The 15,159-nt window shown below is 53.5% G+C and overlaps 1 protein-coding gene across 1 annotated transcript in view; it reads right to left on the bottom strand.

Moving 5' to 3' along the window:
* The window catches only part of Ncs1 (neuronal calcium sensor 1), a 51,900-nt gene that overhangs the window by 21,723 nt on the left and 15,018 nt on the right, over window positions 1–15,159 (bottom strand). Inside the window, exon 2 of the mRNA XM_021193506.2 lies at window positions 3,481–3,505. Within this exon, the coding sequence (XP_021049165.1) occupies window positions 3,481–3,505 (25 nt within the window). The remainder of the gene's footprint in view (window positions 1–3,480; window positions 3,506–15,159) is intronic.

The following is a 15,159-nucleotide window of genomic DNA, read 5'->3' as shown; positions in this document are numbered from 1 at the left end:
CCTCGGCTAGCTTCCCCGAGGTGCCTCTGACCACCCACAAGGATTAACCCAGCTCTGTGGACACTGGGGTGGACCTAAGATAGGGAGCCTGGGACACAGGCAGGCTGCAGATGAGGCTGCCCTCATCCCTTCAGCCTTGAGCCCTTTTCCTCCCCCAAAGAGCAGACTCAGTCAGGGTCATTTGGGGCTAGGGCTAGGTGATGGGGTCCCTGCTGGCTGGCACAGGCAGACACACACACACAAACACATACACACACACACACACACACACACACACACACACACACACCGTGCCCCTGCCACCCAGGTCTTGAGTTCTAGAGCTCTAACCTTGGTTCCTCTAGCATCCTCTGTGTGGCACGCACAGTATCACTTGGGGACCCTGAACAGCAGTGAGATGTCAGTACAAAACAAGGTGACCCACTATGGTGCTGTAGATATGGGAACCTCTGACACCTGACCAACAAGCCGAGGTGTGGGATTGAGGGACATAGATAGAGTCTCCAAAGGGGCACCAGTGGGACTTAGAGGTGGGTGGGTGCTTGAGGAGACCCAGGGAGGGGAGGTCTGAGCCTTAGGCAAGCTGAGACGGTGTGCCCTAAAGGGGCGTCAAGAGACCCGCCCATCTGGTTCCAGCTCCAGTTCCCCAGGCACTGGCTGAGGGTTGGGGTGCAGAGAGCAAAAGAATCACTGGGAGACAGTGACCACAATGGAGGGATCTTATTAGTTTGGGGCTAACAATGAGTCCTGGGCATTGGTGAGACAGGTGCAGGAGGTCCCTGGTCTAACCTCTAATCCAGCAGGATGTTAGAGACAGTCCCATGCCATAAAAGGAGTTTTAGGTTATCCAGTGATAACAAATGGGCTTGTCTTGTGTGGTAGCACTTCTATAATAGCCCAGAACACTAGAGACATATCAGAATGTTACAGTCACCCATTACTGATGTCTGCCTAAACACAGTAGGTGCTTCCCTCAGGGGTAAGCCTAAATCAAGCAAAAGTCAGGAAGCTCTGGGGAGGGAAGCAAACAAACTGGAGGAAACCCCAGCTTCAGGAGAGTTCAGCAGGGCTGGACCAGCAAGGGGAGCTCATAACATCATAGCCTGCCATCTGCAGTGCCTGCTCCACAGAGCCCAAGGGCTGCATAGGAGATGGGGAGATGTCCACACAAAAGCTAGGGGAGACAGGGAGATGTCCACACACAAGAGCTAGGGAGACAGCATGGGGGTGGGCTCTGGAACAAGGACAAAGGAAGCAGGCAGACCTAGAAATGGGCGGGCTTGTGCAATGTTCCTGTGGCTAGGTAGGAACTAACCAGGAGATGGTCCAGCCCCCCATAGGTCAGCTTCTCTCCACACCTCCCCTCCCTTGCCAGAGCCCTCAGGCCCATGGTTCTGGCTCTGCTCACCTAGCAGATCTCCAGTGAGAGCCAGAGTCGGTTTCTGCAGCATCGATGTGCAAGTTTAGGAGAAGCCCTGGAGGGTCTGGGCTCTCAAACATAAAGGTCCCCTCAAACATAAAGGTCTCAAGCGCATCTCCTCACTCCCTCCTGGGGTTCACCTTTCCTGTCTGCTTCATATTGCACAGGCCCAGAGCAAGCATCACTAGTACATCACAGATCTCACTAATCCCTCACTGCTACATTTCCTATGTGCACTTCGACATCCCTCTTCAGAATCTTTCTTAACACAGAGTGTCAGATAGACTGGAGCTACCCACCCTTCATCTTGTGTTTTTCTTTTTTCTTTTCTTTTCTTTTCTTTTCTTTTCTTTTCTTTTCTTTTCTTTTCTTTTCTTTTCTTTTCTTTTCCTTTCCTTTCCTTTCTTTTCTTTTTGTTCTTTCTTTCTCTATCCCTTCCTTCTCTCCCCCCCTCCCAAGACAAGGTTTCTTTATAGCCCTAGCTGTCCTGAAACTCACTCACTCTGTAGACTTGACTGGCATCAAACTTAGAAACCTGCCTGCTTCTGCCTTCCTGAGTGCTGGGATTAAAGACATGAGTCACCACTGTCCAGATTCATTTTGTATTTTCTTTCTTTCTTTCTTTCTTTCTTTCTTTCTTTCTTTCTTTCTTTCTTTCTTTCTTTTTTCCGAGACAGGGTTTCTCTGTGTAGCCCTGGCTGTCCTGGAACTCACTCTCTAGACCAGGCTGACCTTGAACTCAGAAATCCGCCTGCCTCTGACTCCCAAGTGCTGGGATTAAAGGCATGCGCCACCACGCCCGGCTCCATTTCATATTTTCTGAATGAGGGAACTGAGTCCCAGAGTGGAGAAAAGACTTCACAAGGCCCGGAGTGGCTTAGTGATGAAGTCAGTAGTAGATGCTAATCTCCTGACTTGTGTGTCATCTGTGTGGCAAGCAGGGTCTTCTGTCGGCCTGTTGGATCATTTTGATTTTGTCTTCTGCAATTTCGCCTGCTTGTATGTCTGATTATTACATGTGCGCTGGGTACCCAGAAGAGTATGTTGGAACTGAAGTTACAGACAACTGTGAGCCAAGGTGTGGATGCTGGGATCCTAACCCAAGTCCGCTGGAAGAGCAGCCAGTGCTCTTAACCACCGAGCCATCTCTCCAGCCTCCAGTTTGAGTCTTAATGGATACCACAAAGTGGGGCTGGGTAGATGGCACAGCCTGAAAGGTACCTGCCAGGTAGACATGAGAACACCAGCTCCCCAGCACCCCTGTAAAAAGCATGCATTTACAAGCCTAGTACTGGAGATATTGTGGAAGCAGAGACAGGAGCTCTCTGGAGCAATCTGGACAGCCAGCCTAGTCAAGTTGGAGAGGCTTAGGTAGCAGTGAGGGACCTTGTCTCAAAAAACAAGTTGGCCAGGTGGTGGCAGTGCATGCCTTTTCTCTCAGAACTTGGCAGGTGGGTCTCTGTGAGTTTTAGGCCAGCCTGGGCTACATAGTGAGACTCTGTCTCCAAACAAACAACCAGAGATTGCTGCAGAGTAGTTAGAGGCACTCACTGCTCCTGCAGAGGCTCAGAGCTCGGTTCCCAGCACCCACATGGCAGCTCACGGATACACATAACTCTGGTTTGGGGGGATCCAATGCCTTCTTCTGACTCTCACAGACACTGCATGGTATATGGCGCACATACATTCATGCAAGCAAAACACTCAAACGCAAACTAAAAATAAATAAATCATTTTATACTGGAAAAGCAACAGCAAAAAAAGCAAGCTCCTGAAGACTTACACCCAAGATTGACACACGCACTCACACATGCGCTCTCTCTCTCTCTCTCTCTCTCTCTCTCTCTCTCTCTCTCTCTCTCTCTCACACACACACACACACACACACACACACACACACACACACCAGGGAAGAAGTCACTACCCTCCCCCAGTTTGTTCAATGGACACCGCACAACCCCACACAAATGGGGATATTGATCTGTCCCATCCTGTCCCATCTGAAGCCACGCCCACCACAGCGGCCACGCCCACCCAACACAGGAGCTTCCTCTACTCACCACTGCTGTACTTCTTTCTCAGTGACTGCAAGAGAAGAGAAGACCAGAGGTTAGATGGGCGTCCCAGGACACAGGCTGTTGCAGGGGCAGGGCTCCCTCCTACCACCTTCCCCACAGCAGTCTGCCCCCATAGGAAGGTCAGCCTGCTCTGAGTAAGAAAATACGCCCTTACTGAACAATGAACGATCGGGCAGGTGCTCGCCTGCCCAGGAGAAGACGGTATGCCCTACCTTCCCCAGCGCCCACTCTCTGCTGCTGCTATGAAGGGGCACCTCCAAAACACCTTCAGAAACCTGGGTTCCCTGCTCAGAAGGCAACTTAAGGTACATTCTTTCAGCCAGGTGTGGTGACCGGGAGCCTTTAATCCCAGAGTTTGGGAGGCAGAGGCAGGTGGATCTCTGTGAGCGCAAAGCCAGCCTGGTCTACATCCTTTCTCAGCTCTGTCCTGGGACAGGAGGGTCGGAGTGGGTGCTGCTTCCAGACCTGGGATGGGGCAAGGAGACTCTTGAAGGCCAAGCCTCTCGGAGCCCAGACCTCCTCACTGCCCTGCAGCCCTCTCAGCGGACGGTCCAGGTCTTTTCTCTCAGATATGACCAGATATGGCAGCTGAAAGGATCTGCACATATGGCCAAGCTCACGCCAAGCCAAGTCACCACTTTTTACTGAACCATAGAATGAAGGAAACCAGGCTTTTTCTTTTCTGCAAAGTATTGAATCGGTTTGAGCTGAGACTGGACCACACTTTCCAACATATCACCAAATGAGAACAACAACATCCACCCAAAACAAAAAAAACCAAGAAACCCTCCAGAGCGCAAACTCTCTGCCTGGGTGACTACTGGGACCTCTGTGCCTCGGTTTCCCCATGTGAAGCAGGTGTTGAAACAGTACCTGCCTGGGAACTGTCCTAACGGGCACACGGGGCCCTGGCTTCCCACTGTGGCACTCGGAAGAGCTGGGCAATAGTGCTAGTGAGTGACTGGGTGGATGACGGTCTACAAGTCCTTGCCAGACAGCAGGTGAGAACGGAGCCGGGACACCTTCCTGGGGGAGCGAAGGGAATGTGGCAGACTCGGGGAGACCCCTCTACAAGAAGTGTTCCAAACAAACTCAAACTAGCATCTGCTAACCCCTAGGTGCCATCTGTGCTGTGACTCAGCCACAGCCCCCAGCTGTCCCCAGAGAGCAAGCTCCAGCCTGGCTCTAAGTGGGGCACAAGAGACTTGGAAGCAGCAGGCAGGGCTTCAGACATGAGGTCTTTTGCTCAAACCCAGGGTCAGAAGCCTGGGTGGGCGTGGGGGGTGGCCTTAGTGCCCCCTCACCTGCACACTTTCCAGCAGCCCCTGTGGCTCCTGCAGAAGGATTTAACCAGGGCAGTCAGCTGATAGACTGGGACCCCGGCAGCACAGCTACATTTCCCAGAGCAGATTTTGGCAGAGGTTACAAGGTAGCAGGCAAGGCTTGGGGGGATGCAGAGGGAAGGAGATGGAGGAACAACACAGCTGTTGTTCTAATTTGTTTTCTGTTGCTGTGATAAAATGCTGACCAAAGCAAGCAATGGGGAGGAAAGGGTTCATTTTACCTCACAGTCAACGAGGGAAGTCAGGGCAGGAACTCAGGCAGGAGCCTGGGGGCAGGAGCCGAAGCAGAGGCCACAGAGGAAGGAGTGCTGCTCACTGGCTTGCTCTCCAAGGCTTTCTCCACTTGCTTTCTGCCCAGGGATGGGGCAACCCATTGTGGGCTGAGCCCTTCCACACCACTCACCAATCAAGAAAATGTCTGAAGACTTGCCCACAGGCAGACCTGCTGAGATATTTCATCAACTGTTCCCTCTTCCAGGTGACTCTAGCTTATATCAAGCAGACAAACAAACTAACCACCCCCCCACCCCCCACCCCCCGCTAGACTGCACTGAGTGGCCCTGGCCCTGCCACACCCATCATATTTTCGTGTAGCTGATGCAGATGGCAGGAAGTGGAGACACAGGTGACCACCTCTGGGGACCTGACCAGCTGAGCTCCAGGCTTGTGGGCTTCGCGTGCCTCTGAAGACTGGCTCTCCACTTTGAGCTCTAGTTTCCTCGTCTACAAGGAGGCCTGCTGTCCTCTGCCTGTACAAGAGTCCCATAGGTAGGTGGGACAGCCCCTCCCATCTTCCCAAAGAGGAAACTAAGGTTCAGACAAGCCTCCTCATGTGCTGTGAGCAAGGTCACCAGAGGTCACTTTCCCAAGAGCTGGATGGTGCCTTGCTCCAGGGCCCAGAACGGGATGCTTCTTCCAACCTTGAGGAGACAATGAGCTCTCTGACTATATGTGACCTTGGTGAGGCGTGGCATGGTGAACCACCGATGGCAGGAGGGGGAGGCAAAGGCTTGAATGGCAGGTGACCTCGGCTAAGTCTCAGGATCGGAGAAACACTCCTGCGGAACTCTGATGTCCTAGCGTCCCACCTACAATCTTCCAAAGCCCACCCAGGGCCTCTGCTTTCTGCCTCCCGGCCTGCCTTACCCCCAGCTCAGCCTAGAGCTTCAGGTCTACTGTTCTCTCAGCAGAATTGTCCCTAACACATGACACGGAATGACCAGCAGGCAGCTAAGCCTCTGGGACGTGAAATGAGATCGGAGAGAAAAGTCCTATCTAGTTTAAAGCAGCTACTTCAGCTTCATCAGACATTTGAAGTCACCAAGTGTCCCCTGCCTCTAAGATTTCTAGAAATCCCAACTCTTCAATTCCTAGAAACTCAGATGATCATGGAGGATGGCAGTTAGGGAGTCCCACCCACCCCAATCCTTCTGTCAGCCAGGCAGGCCCGTGCCACCACAAGTCAGAGGTGTGTGCAGCCTATACATTTCAGGAGCTTAGCAACAAAGAGGCACAGCCTACACACTGGCAAGGGGGGCCCACAGTCAGCCTCTCCTATGGTCTCCTTCGAGGAGGTGCCCTGTCACCTATCTCAAGATTCACTGACTTTTTAAATTTTTTAAAGGTTTGTTTTTACATATATGGGGGAGGAGCTCAGGTGTTGGGGTCAGAAGAGTGATACCAAGTCCTCTGAAACTGGAGTTGCAGTGACTGTGAGCCACCATGTGGTTGCTGGGATTTGAACTCGGGACCTCTGGAGGAGCAAACCAGGGCGCTCTTAACTGCTGAGCCACCTGTCTGGCCCATGGCTTCCAGTTTCATTTCTCCTTTGTTTCTGCTCGACTCTCTAGCTCTCCCCCGCTCTAAGCAATACTGTCCACAATGCCCCCTAAGTGTGTACTGGTGGCTTAGCTCCCCAAACACAGCAGAAGGTAACAACTAAGGTGAAGACCGAGCGATCACCTTCGATCAGGGTCATGGGGCTATATGACGGGGCCGGGGGTATTGAGAGATAAATCAGCTGTTAAAGAGTTCTTACAGAGGAGGTAGCTTGGTTCCCAGCACTCACATTGCAGTTCACAACTGCCTCTGTCTCGTTCCATGGGACCTGATGCCATCTCCTGACCCCCACGGTCTCCTAAGTATGCATGGTGCATGCACAGCCATGCATGAAACAAAAAAACTTTTTTTTCAAAAGATGACATTCGGTACCCAGGACTGGGCACAGGCACTCTCCTGCCAAGTGACCCTGGGACTGCCCCAGAATGTGGGTTGATTCTAGACCATCAGTCCTACAGCTCCAACCAGTCACAGCCATGAAAGCCCAAACAAGCCAGAGGAGGATGCTGGGAAAGAGGCGAACAAGAAGAGTCTATTAAGCATAACCCTGGGTGCACAGACTGGGGTGGGGGGTCAGGGGCCGGGGGTGGGGGGTCAGCAGAGAAAGTGTGAGAAAAGCTTGTGAGACAATGGGGCTCACAGTCGGGGTGGTAATGTGAAGAGATGCCACGGGGCCTCTGTCAGGATCCAAGGGTAGCAGCTGGGTTGAAGACCATACCCCTGACCTGGGAACAGTGCCCGAGAACTTGGGGTGGTGATGCTGTTGAGTAAACTTGAGGCAGCAGCACCATAGGGGAGGCCGGCTGGGGTAGGGGAGGGGACAGGGGTGAGGAGTGGGGGATGAGTCTAAAGCATCAGCCAAGCGTCCCCTGCAGTCCCCTGCATTCACAACCTGAAGAGAAATGACCATCTTCACCCACAGTCTGTGTGCCCTCCACCATACATGGAAGACCAGGAGGCAGTCTGAGGTCCTACACTCGTGGGATCAGATCATCACAGGCACTTGGAAGGAGTAATCTGGGGTGCACCTCTGCCTTGGCCCTGGGACCAGATACAAGGGGAGCTTCCCAGGACGCAGCTCCCAGCTCCAGCCCATCCCCCTTCTAGCCCTCCTTCTCACTAAGCCTCCAACCAACTGTGAAATTAACAGGCTCTCCCCTCCCGCCCGGCTTCCCTCCAGGGATTGTGCTCAGGGCTCAGCACGCAGGCTTCCTGTACAGAGCTCAGGGCTCAAGGCTCAGGACTCAGGCTCAGTGGAGTTCCAGATTGACGCTTGAAGTTGAGGAGGAATACCAGTGACGTCATTCAGGCAGGCCCCTGGTGCCCTGCCAACACCCCAAGTCAATGAACCTACTTAAGCTCCCTGAGTGTCCTATACCTCGGCCACCAAATGACCCACAGCTGTGGTGGTTTGAATGAAAATGGCCCTCATAGGCTACAGGGACTGGCACTCTGAGGTGTGCCCTTTTTGGAGTAGGTGTGGCCTTGCTGGAGGAAATGCCGCACTGGGAAGGGCTCTGAGGTTTCAAATGCTCAAGCCAAGCCCAGTGTTGCTCTCTTTCCCTGCTGTTGGAGATCCAGATATAGAGCTCTAGGCTCCCTCTCCAGCACCATGTCTACCTGTGTGTCACTCATGCTTCCGGCCATGATGATAATAGACTAACCCTCTGAACCTGTAAGCCAGCCCCCATTAAATGCTTTCCTTTAAGAGTTGCCTTGGTCACAGTGTATTGTCACAGCAATAAGACGGCAGCCCTGCGGAGAACCATCCTCCCAGCAAGCCCCTGACCCTTGATCCTGTTTCCCCAGTAACACCCCAACACACAGCCGATCAGAGGTCTGGCCAAGTGTGTACAAGGTGGGGAGGACAAGGGACCATGAGAGAAGACCCTGGCGTCAGCTAGGCCAAGGCTTCCTGCCCTTTTCGGTGCTGAGGTCACGACAAACACAAGCTTCATTCTGCTCATGTGTCAACAGAACACAGCTCCACCTCACAGGTAAAGTGTTATAGGGAAAATGAACTTAGCAACTTGGATGTGTGTCTAGTGTGTCTAGTACCAGCAGGACCCAATAGAGAGAAATTCTCTCCCCAGCTGGGTACCCCAGGAACTCCACAGAGGTCCTGTCCTTAGAGCCAGCCCAGCTACGGGCTGGGGCTAGAACTTCTTCATGTGTGTTTTGTGTGAGGCACCTGGTTTGGGCTGACTCTTTCTCCAGCACATTCCTGTGGCTGGGCCTGGAAACCCCACTGAGAGCAAAGTTTCTGATGAGCACCAGGAATGGGGGCATCCTGAGGGGTGTGGCACCTTTTGGTCAAGACCCTGTTAGGACCACATGTAGGCTAGATTACCCTGAACCTTAGTATCCTCATCTCTAATATCAAATATGGACTCTCAGCAGGATCCTGTGAAGGGCTTCCTTAAAAGCCTAGAGCTCAGAGGAGCTGGAACACAGAGCCACAGGGAAGGAGGGGGCTGGGCACCCACCATCCCTCTACTGAGGACCAGAACTGCAGAGGGAGAGGAAAACCCAGCCCCCAGGCCACTCGCAGCCTTTCCCCCTCAGGCCTGCTGACACTCTCTTATGCCCCTGCCTAAGGAGAGATGCCCAGGGCACCCAGTGCTTCCTCCCACCTCAGCAGTGACTGACGCTCCCTCAGGCACCTCCTTCTCTCCACGCAGCTCTTGTCTGCAGAGAGTGAACACAGGAGCCTGTCCCAGGAGCCCAGGATAAACGTTGAGTCTGATTTTCATTTCCCTAAAGCAAAATGCCTCTCTCCTGATTGAAGCTCAGCTCAAATACGGTGGGAACAGAACGCCAGAGTTGGCAGTCCCACGGAGCGGAGGTGCCTACTGCAGCGGGAAGGACGGAAGGCAGACTGCTGGTCTTTGTGTGACCAACCCAGATACCACTTCAGTCTCCAGAGGCAAGGACTAACCTCTGGGTCACCCACCCTCACCCACTACATTAGCAAGGGGGTCTTGGGAGACTCGCACAAGAGAGAGAAAACAAGGCCTTTGGGGCCTTCAGCCACCTGACAGTCTCTTCCATCCTGATGCCTTTGGTCACCAAAGAGTCCTCCCTCCAGAAGGACAGTTGGCCTTCCTGTGCCCCACGCCCCTCCCCCAACCAGCCTCAGCGTCCTGCTCCATCTCTCTCGTCTGCCAGCTGGGGACACCCCTGCCATGGTCATGGTCTTCTGGTCTTCTCTTAGATCCAGGGGTAAAGCTCAAAGATCTCCACAGACTGCCCCTCCCTTGCCCCCATTCTGACTCAGTCTACACTGTATGGAAGATTCCTATCCTACTGACCTCACAGCATGGAGTGCTCCCCTCAACCCCCCTCTATGTGGCTACCCCTGTTAGTCTCCTGTTAACTTGACACAAACTACAGCCATGGGGAAGGGGGAGCCTTAGTTAAGGACATGCCAACATCAGAGCTGTGGGCAACTCTGTGGGACATTTTCTTGATTCATCATTGATGTGGGAGGACCAAACCTGGGTAGGTGGTCCTGGGATGTATAAGAAGGCAGGCTGAGCAAGCCCCGAGGAGCAGGCCAGGAAGCAGCATCCCTCCATGGCCTCTGCATCAGCTCCTGCCGCCCGCCTGCCCGGGTTCCTGCCCTATATGAGTCCTGGCCCAGCAGTTAAATGGCTGTAAGCTGTTAAGTCAAAATCAACCCTTTCCTCCACCGGTGGCTTCTGGTGTTTATCACAGCAACAGAAAACAAACTGGGACTGTGGTAATGGCAGCGCTTTCTCAGAGAAAGGGAACACACTTCATCTAACCTAAACACACTTCATCTATCCTGAGGCACTCAGTTCAGCCTGGCCCCTCCCACCTCATGACAGTGCCCCCATCACCACCACCCCCCCAAGGAGTTGTGAGTCCCAGCAAGGTAGACTCCCTGAAAATTTAGTCACCCCATGCTCTCTGGGCTTCATTTTCCCATTCTGAAAGTGAGGCAACTTGGGCAAGAGAGGGTTAAACTCCATGGGCCTCACCCTCCTAGTGGCCACAGTGGCCAGCTCTCCAGCTCCCTGAGCTGCATGGGGACAGGGGTGGATGTCCTGGCAGCCCACCTAGGCTTCTAACTCAATGCATGATCTTAGCCCTGGTGCTTCTCTCCTGCCACGAGGTGACCGACCCTGGCAAGTAAGCTGGGTCCCGTAAAAGCACTTCCCAGGCAAAGCAAAAGGACAGAACAGCCGCTCCCTGTGCTGAAAAGAGCAGGGGGCAGCATGGGGACCGGAAGATGGCAGAGCTCTGGCACGTAGGGACCTTGCCCGGTTCTAAGCTCCAGCACTTGGAATCACTGGCTCCTAGCAGACAGAGAGAGAACATGACAGCACACGCAGAGGGCCTGGCACGGAGCCGGCAGCGCTACTGTGATTACTACCCAACGCCTCTGCCAGGGAGAGAGCATCGGAGCTCCTGTCCTGCCCATTCCTCTTTCCCAAAAGAGGCCAGAGACCGACTCTGCTGAGACATATGCTGACCCACCCAGAATCCCTGGGCCCTCCCTCCACATGACACAGAACAGGGCTCCTGGATCGGTCCTCTTCAGGCCCCTCCAGGAGTCGGGTGGCAACAGCCCAGCCTCCAGCTGGCAGTCGGTGTTTCTACCCATGTTCTCTGTACCAGCCCAGCAGGGCGGCTCTGGGCTGGGCACACCACAAGTCAACAAGAAAGACATACAGGCCCTGCCTACCTCCCCCACACTGCACCTTCTGTGCAACATCCCTCCCCTCCCCCCACTCTGCCCACAGAGATGCTATGGCGACTGGTGGAGATTCTTCTTCGGGTCGGCCACACACTGGGCCCTTCACCCAGTCTGCATCTGGCCTCCACATGGGCAGGAGTCACGGGCTGTGGCTGTGCTCTGTTGTGACAAAGTGATCTCGCTCGTAAGCGAGAACCTCACACCATGTTTAAATCCACAGGCTAAGCAGACTCAACCCCCCCCCCCCCGCCTGGCCTTTCTGCCTCTGGCACCCAACCCCCAGCTCTTTCCCCTCACATCCCTGCAGTCTGGTTGCCCTGTGTGGTGAGTAGGTCGACACAAGGCCCGGCTCCACAGATGTGAGTTCGGGTCTCTCAGTATCTAGGGCACCTGAAGGCTGGACCAGCTCCGCTCTGATTTCTAAGACATGGCCCTGAGCTTGCAGCACCAGAACCCACATTCTCCCACCAACGGCCTTAGTGCAGATAGGGGCGTGTCTACTGGTCATTATAAGACCCCCCATCAATGTACTTGCCCGCCACTCTGAGCCTTGCTTCCTCTTGGGGTAGGATGGCTGACAGAGCCGATGGGAAAATACACGTGGCAGATAGCCCAGCACTGGACACAAGGACACTGCTGTTACTATACTGGGGACAAGTGGTGGTGTCAAAATAAAACACTGGGGCTCTTGTTGCCTTCTGGGTGGGTGCTAGGAGGTACAGCCGGCAGGGCCAGGCCTTGGTGTTAGCACACACCAAAATGGACAGCTTCCGGCTGCTGCCAGGGAGAGGAGCCAGGCCCTAGGAGGAGCACAGATGCCGGGCTGCTCAGATCCATTCAGACCTCAAGTTCCATTTCCTTCCCAGTCCCTCAGACCCTTCTGAGCCCCAGCTGTTTCCATTGGCTGAGCCCAGGGACTGTACCAGACCCTGTGGTGAGAAAATTCTCTGCCAGCCCACTGTAAGAAACCCCTGTGGCTCCAAAGAGGTGACAGCAAACCGCACAAATCACACAGCCAGTGGCAGGAGGAAGGAGATCAGTGACCCAGCCAACCTGTGTCCTAAGCTAGGGGTGGTTGTGAGCTTTCTCCCCACCCCCTGAGCCCCCCTCACCCCTCTAGGGAAAGCATCTGCTAGGCACCAGCTGTATGGCAAGAACAGAGTGACTGTCTAGCAGGCACACGGGGCACTTGCATCAACACAGCCCTTCTTGGAAGAACCAAGCTTTGCCTTGTTGTGGGCCGCGAGGCTCCTTCTTGCCGAGCCTGTTTCTTCATCTGACAGAGGGGATAATAGTACTCAAAAGGACGGTGCTTCGTCCTCCCCGGAGGAGGTCCGCATACAAGTTGAAGGAGTCCAGGAGCTCCCTGGAGGTGATCCCCACAGACTCCCCAAGGAGAGAAGGCTGGCGCAAGAGTTGAGAGACTGCCATGCAGCCATCAAAAGCAAGGTTTGGGGGCTCAGTGAGTGCCGATGGAGTAGACGTGGGACCCTAAGCTCAGATCCCCAGGAGCCACACAAACCTGGGTGTGCTCGCAATCCTGGCGCTGGGGAGGGGAGACAGGGGCATCCCTGAAGCTAGCTGGACAGCCCATCTGGCCAATCAGAGAGTTCCAGGTTCAGTGAGGTGGAGAGGGCTGAGAAGGGCTCCTGATTATTGACCACATGCCTATGTATGCACACGCACACACGCACCCACACACATACATGCAACACACTCATATACACTCATGAGGTAAGTTTTGGTTCAAAGTTTTACTCTGATCAAATATTTCTATACATACTACTGTCTGCCCTATCATTTATACATTTTATTTTACTTCAGAAACAAAATTGTAAACTATAGTGATTTTAATTTCTCTGTAAGTCACACTTCCCCCCCCCCCAAGTGTTGAAGTCAAATTCCAGAAAGATGCACTTTGCCTTGTGGACTCCCGCGGTGGGCTGAGGAAGAAGGGATACTCCCAGCATGCCAGGCGGCACTCATCTTATTACACACCCGAACCACGCTGTGGAACAAAGCGCTACCACTACCCAGATGAGGAAATTGTGTCACCCAAAAGGGAAGCTACCTGTCCAAGTGCAGTGGAGATGGAACCTGGACCAGGGTCTGTGCACCTCCTGAATGTGGTGGAGAAGGTGCATGCTTGAGACGTCCCCAGTGCGTGCTGGGAGTTGACTCCTTTAAATGTGATCCAACTCTTACACAGGTTTAGGCTCCCTTATCAAAAGTTCTGCAGATTAATGGCGTAAGCCTTTAATCCCAGCACTNGGGAGGCAGAGGCAGGCGGATTTCTGAGTTCGAGGCCAGCCTGGTCTACAAAGTGAGTTCCAGGACAGCCAGGGCTATACAGAGAAACCCTGTCTCAAAAATCAAACAAAACAACAGAGGTTCCACAGATCTAGAGCCTCCTCCTCCTCCTTCTTCTTTTTGGTTTTTCGAGACAGGGTTTCTCTGTGTAACTGTGGCTGTCCTGGAACTCACTTTATAGACCAGGCTGGCCTCGAACTCAGAAATCCGCCTGCCTCTGCCTCCTGAGTGCTGGGATTAAAGCTATGTGCCACCACGCCCGGCTGAGGTTCCTCTTCTGAATTGGGGGAGTTTGCATTTGTGCAATGAGACATCCCTCGGGAGGAAAACCATCACACACCTTCGTATACAACCTGAGGGTGGTTTTGTACAGGATTTTTAGGGCAGCCGAATTTTTGCAGCAACCCATTCCATGAGGTCAGGTGTGGAATTTTCCACAGCAGTGTCTTGTCACCGCTAGAAGGTGGTGATTTTCAGAACAGGAATGCTGAGCTTGTTTCCGCTCCTAGGGTACCGAATCTCTGGCCCAAACTAACTCCTCAGTACCAGGTCTTGCTGGTACTAGATAGCAAAGGACCTCAGCTTCTGCTGGCCCATCTACTTGCACCGGCTGGCCCACGTTCAGGTCCTGTCTTGACAGCATCCAACTGTGTAACTGTGGACACACTGACTAAGTTCTCTGAGTCTTGGCTTTTCTTTTAGGACGTAGGGAGCCAAAGCCCACCATAGTTGTGTGTAAGAAAAAGACTGCCGGGAATGCCCCTGACTGTGGCCTTGGGGAGAGAGTATGCATGAGAAACAGCTCTGCCACTGCTCAGTGTCCGGTCCCATCCTCTCAATTGCTGCAAGCTCCAGCCAGCAGGACATGTGTGCCCGAGAATACAGCTAAACAGTACTGGTTGGTGTGTGGTAGGTGCTCAGTCGGTACACAAGTTCCTGCAGACAGTGTTCAATGGCCGCTTGCTGCAATGTCCCCAGCCTTCTTTATTGCTCTTTGGGACACACACATGCACATGCACACACACATGAGAAACACAAAAGAGGGACCAGGGCTGGTCTCTAGTTCAAGCCTCCTCTACTACCTGACTGGGAACCTTCCAAGAGGAGGGAGCCTATAGGGCACGACACCTTCTGTGCCCCTCAGGGAGACGCTGGTGTGGGGTGTTTCCTGCACACTCCTGCACAGGGAACACTTCCCCAAGGTTTCACACAGCCCACTACCAGCGCTTCTCAGACCAAGTCTGCTGTGGCTCCTGCCAGGAAGCAGAGACAGCACACTGAATTCCCTGAAAGATCGTTCACTAAACTTAACCTTTCTTGGTGTGTCTTCTGACTTCAGGCAACTGAACTAACCTCCCTGGGCCTCAGTTTCCCCCTCTGAAAAATGGGAGCAGTGATGCCTTCCTGGTAGGATGAGATTAAGTTCCTCATCTAACAATCGCATCA

Source organism: Mus pahari, chromosome 3, assembly GCF_900095145.1.
Source record: "Mus pahari chromosome 3, PAHARI_EIJ_v1.1, whole genome shotgun sequence".
NCBI classification, from domain to species: domain Eukaryota; kingdom Metazoa; phylum Chordata; class Mammalia; order Rodentia; family Muridae; genus Mus; species Mus pahari.
Note: the sequence above shows the minus strand (reverse complement) of the source record. Positions and strands in the feature narration are given on the sequence as shown.